The sequence below is a fragment of the Hyaena hyaena genome, unplaced genomic scaffold, assembly GCF_003009895.1.
Source record: "Hyaena hyaena isolate Hyena2069 unplaced genomic scaffold, ASM300989v1 scaffold_98, whole genome shotgun sequence".
NCBI lineage: Eukaryota > Metazoa > Chordata > Mammalia > Carnivora > Hyaenidae > Hyaena > Hyaena hyaena.
Genome location: NW_024080730.1, coordinates 2,010,755 through 2,018,446, shown reverse-complemented (window position 1 = coordinate 2,018,446; position 7,692 = coordinate 2,010,755). Strand labels below are relative to the sequence as shown.

The 7,692-nt window shown below is 59.7% G+C and overlaps 1 protein-coding gene across 1 annotated transcript; it reads left to right on the top strand.

Annotated features, from left to right (window-relative positions):
- The first annotated feature begins 3,494 nt into the window (after positions 1-3,494).
- On the top strand, positions 3,495-7,260 carry FGF19 (fibroblast growth factor 19). Its single transcript, XM_039235384.1, has 3 exons — positions 3,495-3,735; positions 4,095-4,198; positions 6,946-7,260. Exons 1-3 carry the CDS (start codon positions 3,495-3,497, stop codon positions 7,258-7,260), a joined length of 660 nt encoding a protein of 219 aa, XP_039091315.1.
- The last annotated feature ends 432 nt before the right edge of the window (positions 7,261-7,692 follow it).

Genomic DNA, 7,692 nt, shown 5'->3' with positions numbered 1-7,692 from the left:
TGCAATGAGAAGAGCCACACTCCACTTCACTGAGCCCTAACTTAAAACGCCCCCTAATTTTCAGGCCACCATTCAGTGAATTTTGACCGATGTCGCGATGTCTCTGTTACCACCCCAGTCAAGACAAAGGACATTCCCGTCATCCCAGAAAGCTTCCTCTGGCCCCTTTCTAGTCAATCCCCACCCCCATGTCCCGCCTCAGGCAACAACTGATTGACTTTTTGTCACCATAGATCAGACTTGTCTTTTTCCAGCGTTGGCATTACATTGTAAAATAAATACTAAATAATAAATAAAATAAACACTAAACGTAGCCAAGGGAACCAGAGGGTAGCTTTTAAATAAACAACAATAGCTGCCCCTTCTATTCTGCACCCACACATGCTGGACGCTCTGTGTATGATATTTATCTCTCCTTCGATAGAGAAATCTTTGCCAGTTTATCATGTGGAGGTGAAAGCATTCCTTTTGCTGTTTTACAAATAAGGAAACCGAGGCTCCAAGAAAGCTTCCCTTTTCCACTCTGATGTGGCCTCCGCCAATTTCTGGGCTGGGGAGGGGGTGCCTTTGTTAGAATGATGATCCAAGTAAGGGAAAATGGGTCCTGGTGATGCAGAATGCTTTGGGGGGGAATGGTGCGTGTTCTAGCATCTTCTAACAAAAGTACTGAGCGGTCTCAGGCGTCCCTGAGTTCAGGCCCAGAACCACAGCTTCCCCCAACCCAAGTATTCACCGCCCTTTCTGTCCCAGCTTATGATGGCAGCTTTCCCTTTCTAAGGAAGATTTTTACCACCACCCAGAAGTTTCTGTAATGACAAAGAAGTCAATGGAGAGGCGGGGGCGGGGGATTTGGGAGGGGCACGCGGAGGTACTTATGTACTTAAGAAGGCATGTTTGACATTGTAACGTAAATTTCTACCCATAAAGTGAAAAGAACAACAGCCACTTTCATCACCTAAAGCCTGGAGGTGAAGGGGAACAAGATTTTCTAGGCTGTGGGGACGTGGGTTTAGAAACAATGAAAATCTCTCATTTGCCACCGTTAGGAGCAATGCAGACAAGCTAAGGGCATCCCCAGATAAAGCGTTTAGGGCAGATGAGAAGACCCCAGTTAAGCTCACAAGCCCAGCTCTTCTGGTCACCTGGGCCTGAGATCCCTGGGACCCTGGGTGTGCTGCCCCGGCGGCCAGGGTGTCTCAGACTCTTGCTCCAAATGCCCCTCCTCGCCCCTCCTCGCAGCCGGGGGTAGGTCACCTGGTTCCGTGGCCACCAGAAGATTCCGAATCTTCCCAGGAGGGCCTCACCTTCTCGGGGCCCTCTCACCTGGAGCGTTAGCCGCAGCGCCCCCTGCTGGCCAGCATCGCCTTCCCTCGGCCCCTCTTGGCTTCCTCCAACTTCAAAGGCCAAGGGTAGGAAGGGATCCCGCCTCAGGGCGCGCGCCCCTGCTTAGAGGTCACGCCTCCCTCCCAGAGAGGGGCCGTGGCCTGGACTCACAGGCTTCGTGGCCTGGGTTCCAACTCAGGGCCACGCCTCACAGGATGCCTGCCACTTTCCGGAGGCTGATCAAGGAGGCGGGGACCGAATCCGGTGGAGGCTCTTAGAGGGGTTTAAGCCGAGAACACCCCTAACGTGCTTAGGGCAGGGCCTGGGCGTAGGGTGCTGCCGCCTCCACCACCTTCCCGAGCTCGGTGATCACAACGGCCACGCTGCCCTCTGTGGCCCTGGGAGGGGCAGCCGAGGAGTAGGGGGTGGAGCAGAGGCTGGGATCCCCCCACCGCCCCAGACCGAGTAGGGGTGCACCCCCCCCATGCAGCCTCTGCCATGCTCCTCGCCACCCCGCATTTATCCAAGATCTTTGAAACGAAAGCTGCAGGGAAGGGCAATTAAGTTTCATAGGGGCCGCTGTCGATTTAAAGCCACAGGGGGGAAGTAATTAGATTTAACAGAAGCCGTGGCTTTCTGAACCAAGACACGCAGCGTGGGGGTCCCGGGCTATAAAGCCTTTGAGATGCTGTCTTTTTGTGAAGCCGTCCCCGGTGACATTTTCTGCACGCTGTCATTACGACTGAACGTGGCCTTTGCTCATTGAAATTCAGCAGGCCCGGCGCCGCCTTCTCCCCCGTGTCTCCACGCTTCGCCCTCGGCTGGTGCTGAGACAGCGCGCTTTCCCCCAAAACTGGCCTCCTGGGGCCCCACACCCAGGAATGTGGGGGTTTGGAGAGGAAACGAGGAGGAACGGGCGGAACGGTCCCCCGGAGCACTCTCTCTTTCCCGCCATGGCTTCTCCGGACGCACAGAGTCTGCGGTTTGCAGGAACCACCTAACCAAGGGGCCCCGGTTTCCCCTCCTGGCGCCCGCCCCCATCGCAGCAGCGCCCCTCACCGCCCTTCCACTCCTTCCCTTCCTCCGACCGCGTCCCCCCCACCCCCCAACCCGGCCCCGGGAGACAGCGCGCCCGCGCCCCGGAGAGGAGCTCGGGGACCCGAGGCCGCACCCAGGACAAAGGCACCCCAGGCGCGCGGCGCGGGGCCGGGCCTGGAGGTCGGAGCCCCCCGGCCGCGGCTGGGGGGCCCCCGCGGGGGCGCCTTCGCGACGGCCGCTTGGGCTCCGGGCCCCGCCGCCCGCGCCGAGGCCGAAGCCGGGGCCGCCGCGCCATCTAGCGCCCGCCGCGCGCCTCTCCCCCATTGTTCCTCCCGGGACTCGAGCCCGGCCCCCCGTCGGGGGGCGATTTACCGGGGTGAAAGGGGCGGGGGGGGGCAGGGATCGCGAGAACATAAAACCAGGAAAGCGTGAGCTAGTCCGACTGCAGGGGGAAACGCTAATGGACGGCTTCGCATCTGGAGATATGACGGCTGGGACCGTCGCGGGAGGGAGCGGAGCGCAGGCTTTTAAGGGGAGAGCGCTCCAAGCCGCGGCGACGCTTCTCCAGACCCTCCTCACGGGGCGCCTGCTCCCCGCTCCTGCTGACGCCCCGACTCCGGGCATTCCCTGGGGGAGCCCGCGGCCTGGGGGCGGGGCCGGCTGTCTCATTTATTGCTTTACAAAACCAAACTGGCCCTGCCGAGAGCGAGCCGGCCCCCGGCCCCGCCACCGCGCCGCCGGGAGGAGCTCCCCCGAACCCTCGGGTAAAGCGGGGCTACTCCTACCCCAGGTCCGCGAGGCCGGGGCGGGGTCACCCGGGCGGGGTCCGGGGAGGGGCTGGGGCAGGAGGCGGGGTGTGAGCGGGTGTGTGCGGGGGGCGGAGGGCTGATGCAATCCTGATAAGAAATGCTCGGGAATCGCGGGCACCCACCCGCCGGGAGGGTAAGACGCGCTATATAAGGTCGCCGGCCTCCAGCCACCCGCGCCGTCGAAGCAGCAGCGCTGAGCGCCCAGGCGCCCCGAGCGCGCGGTTGCTGGAGGGACGCACCCCGCCTCGGCACGCGCAGCCCGGCTGCCGCCCAGCCTCCCGCAGCCTCGCCGCCAGAACTGCGCCCACAGCCCGCGGAGGTGCCATGCGGAGCGCGCCGAGCCGGTACGCGGTCGCCCGCGCCCTGGTCCTCGCCGGTCTCTGGCTGGCCGCGGCCGGGCGCCCCCTAGCCTTCTCGGACGCGGGGCCTCACGTGCACTACGGCTGGGGCGAGCCCATCCGCCTGCGGCACCTGTACGCCGCCGGCCCGCACGGCCTCTCCAGCTGCTTCCTGCGCATCCGAGCCGACGGCGGGGTTGACTGCGCGCGGAGCCGGAGCGCGCACAGTGAGTGCCCCCCGCCCCCGTGCCCCTTCGACCCTTTACGCCCTCGGGGGAACCCTACATCTTGGCACCTCTGGGTTTTGCTCCTTGCCCGGGGTCGGTCCCTGACGGCGTGGGGAGTGGAGGGGTGAGGGCGCCGGCACGTGGACCCACCGCACCCACGCGTTATCTTTCACTCGCCACCTTCGGTTCCCGCACACCGCCCCCTCCCCCCCGCCCCCCCGCCCGCCGCTCCCGGAACCTGGGTGTTCCCTTCCCGCCCCAGGGTCCTAGAGGAGGTGGAGGAGTGGGGGAGGGCATGGGCCCGGGCACCGGCCGCATCCACGCGGCTGCAGCTTTCTTTCCGCTTCCCTCCCGCTCAGGTTTGGTGGAGATCAGGGCGGTCGCACTGCGGACCGTGGCCATCAAGGGCGCGCACAGCGTCCGGTACCTCTGCATGGGCGCCGACGGCAGGATGCATGGGCTGGTAGGTGTCGCCACCCGGGGTTAGGCGCTGGGGCGCGGGACCCAAGCCGGTGCCCAGGCGGGGCCTTGCCGGGAGGCGGGCGCCCTGAATCCGATCCAGGGTTTCCTCGCTTTCGCCGCCGGGTCCGGCACGGGGCTCGGGAGGCAAAGGGCGAGATTAATCTAAAGTGCGAATGTTTGCGCCCCGGCAAGTGGGCACAGAGCGGATGAGACCTGCCTTTGCAATTCCAGTCGAGCCGAAGGCCGGCCCAGTGGGACAGAGGAAACGCTGGCCTCGGCTTTCGCTGATATTAAACAGTTAAACCCACCTCGGGCCTTTGCAGACTCGGCCTGCACGTGTGTGGTCCTCGCCTCCGTTTCCCTCCCTGCAGTAAAAAAATAAAAGGAAACAACGAGAAAGTATATTCACAACTTGGATCTTTTTGAAAAAGCCAATCTTCAAATAAGTCAGGGAAAGAAATGGCATTGGGATTGGGGAGATTTTCTGCTCATTGATTTTTATCTGGAGCACAGCAGTGGGGTTTCGCTGAGGCCTTAGAATCCGCGCCAGTGCCCCCTGCGTCCCTGGGCGCCTCACCTGGACTGCGGATGGGGGGGGGGGGGCACCGGGAAGGCCCAGGTAACCCTCGAGGTCTCAGGGCAGGAAGTGTGCGGATGCTGGGTCCCGGTCTCTGGGAACAAAGACGGGGAGTTCAAAGGGAGCCCGCGCCCCGCCCGCGCCCCCGGGCGCATAGAAGAGACTGTGTGAGGTCCCGGCCCGGCGCTGGGCCTCAATGCAGCCCCGCTGGGCCGCGGCCTCGGATGGGGGAGCCGGGCGAAGGGGGGCGGGGAGACCGCGCCTTCCGCGACGGCCCCCCCCCCCAAAGATGCAGACGCCGGGCCTCCCGGGCAGCGCGGATCCTTTTAGTGTCTCGGTTGTTCTGTGGCTGTGGGGTCAGTGTATTCCTTTGCCGTCCAGACAGCCTGCTTCAGGTTTTATGGCCGAGCCGGCGGGGAAATGGCAAGAAGGGAGGGAAGGAAGGGAGGTGGTCGCTTGCTGAAAGCTGACACCCACTCCAGAAGCACAGTTGCAACGTTCGTTGTTGGGACAGTTACTGGGGGGCGGGGAGTGGTGGCTGGAGGTCGGCGGGGGCAGAGGGTCTACCCATCATTCAGTCTCAACTTGGGGAATGGGGGGGGGGCTGTCCCTTAACCTAAGATCCTGTTCTGCCTCTTGATCCCGTGGGTATGGCTTGTTTTTGTTTTCTTTTACTTTTTAACAAATGCCGCTTTCTCTAAGAGACTTGAACTCGTTTCATTTTCTGTCCGGAGAAGGGCAGGGGGTGCTAGTTCCTCCCAGAGAGAACCAGCGGAGTAAAACAGTCTAGCATTTGCTTTTCCATCCCTCGTTTTATTTATCGGTTTGCCTGTCCCCGCTGTCTGGTGGCTCTGTCCCAGTGTGTGTGTGTGTGTGTGGGGAGGGAAACCTGGGGACCTGTTGTTGCTTCATTAGACCTGAGCCTTATCAGAGCCTTATCAGCACCGCACTTACCCACCTGCAGTTCACTGACCTTTGTAGGCTTGGGCACAAACGAGACTGGGTGCCTCCCGGGGTTGATCACCGCCCAGCCCTCCTGGCTCCTCGCCTTGGGCTGTCCTCCGTGTCCCCCACCGGGTAATGACCTTCCCCAGTTTGGCCCAGGACTTGGCCAGACTGCTGCCTCTCTGGGACCCCAGGGGCTGCTTTCTGCCCTTCCTCCCGAATTTCCGGCCTCCCGCGGGGGTGGGGGTGGGGGGGGGAGGCTCTGTCTTGGGCCTGGGGGGAGGGGGCTGCCTTTATCTTGATAATCCTGGAAGGCTCTCTGCCACCGAATGAGGGAGCCCTGATGTTTCCTACAAGGACATCAGACAAAAAGGCCTTGGATCGCCCTCAGGTCTACAGGGGGAGTAGGCAGATGCTTTGGCCTGGGCCCCAGGTTGGACTGGGAGCGCTTGCCTAGTTTAGCAGCATCTCGCAAAGTGCCAGTGGATGCCACGGACCTTGTAACTCAATAGTTCGGCATTTAACATAAAGGGTGAGGGACTGAGTATACACATTGCTCCTCTGATTTTGTACCTATTGCTCAGAACGAGACTGAGTTTCAGTGACGTGATTTAGTGAGAGATCTGAAAGGTACATGTTAAGTATATACAGATATTGAGTATATCCACGATACGTATACCTGAAGTATGTGTGTGTATAAAGGTTATAAAAGTCTATAAAACATTTACATGTATAAATTTATATTTATAAAGTATATATGCTATATATTTAACATTTAATGTTATGATTTTTCACACTTATTTTTTAGAATGTTTTTAATGTTTATTTTTTTGAGGGAGGGAGACACAGAATCCAAAGCAGGCTCCAGGCTCCGAGCTGTAGCACAGACCCCGAAGCGGGCCTCGAACCCACAAACCTTGAGATCATGACCTGAGCCAAAGTCGGACGCTTCACCGACTGAACCCCCAGGAACCCCTAATTTTTCACATTTATATATTCGTATACACGCGATGTGTATGCTAATTAGTATAATGCAGACTTGACGTATAGAAGTCTATTTACATATATAACCATGAACTTTAGGTACCTTCATACTTCATATAACCTTTAACTACACACACAGATACGTATGGCCATCACGCAGATGCTCACCTGGGCCCGGTTTCTCTGCTCTTTCTGAGGGTGTCGCCCCCGGGGGTGCTCATGGCTGCCTGTTTTCTCCCTAGCTTCAGTACTCGGCTGGGGACTGTGCCTTCGAGGAAGAGGTCCGCCCCGACGGCTACAACATGTACCGGTCCAAGAAGCACCGCCTCCCCGTGTCTTTGAGCAGTGCGAAACAGAGGCAGCTGTATAAGGACAGGGGCTTTCTGCCCTTGTCCCATTTCCTGCCCATGCTGCCCAGCAGCCCAGCAGAGCCCAGAGACCTCCAGGACCACGCGGAGTCGGACGGGTTTTCTTCGTCCCTAGAAACAGACAGCATGGACCCCTTTGGGATCGCCACCAAAATGGGACTAGTGAAGAGTCCCAGCTTCCAAAAATAACTGAGGCTGTGGCCTCCCCTGCCCCGTCCCCCGCCTGTAGAGGCCAGGACCCCGGACCTGGGGATGTTTGCAAAGTGGGTCCTGGCTGTGCTTCTACAATCCCGGGCTCATGTTCCGTTTAGCTTTAGAACGAAACCTAGAGAACTTGTACATAAACAGAGCTTCACATCGACTGTGTCAGTTCCTAGCGAATAGACTTGTATGATCATGAAATTGCAAGCCCGCCTCCCAGCACCTTCGCCACTGCTGGATGATGTGCCGCGCTGCCCTGCATCTGCTTGAATATCTCCACTGACCGGGAGCTCACTCACTGCCTTTGGGAAGGCACTGAGGCCAAGCAGAAACTTCCTGCAGGTCTCCATTGTTCTCAGCAGGGGCAGCCGGAGGAAAAGCCGTCCTTTAAAACTCACGTACAGGTGATCAGCTTTGTGA

What these genes read in the sequence shown, in the direction of transcription:
- FGF19 (XM_039235384.1), top strand. Translation starts at nt 3,495, where the DNA reads ATGCGGAGCGCGCCGAGCCGGTACGCGGTCGCCCGCGCCCTGGTCCTC. An exon ending in GCGGAGCCGGAGCGCGCACA is followed by an intron (nt 3,736 to 4,094) that starts GTGAGTGCCCCC and finishes CCTCCCGCTCAG; the next exon opens with GTTTGGTGGAGATCAGGGCG. An exon ending in ACGGCAGGATGCATGGGCTG is followed by an intron (nt 4,199 to 6,945) that starts GTAGGTGTCGCC and finishes TTTTCTCCCTAG; the next exon opens with CTTCAGTACTCGGCTGGGGA.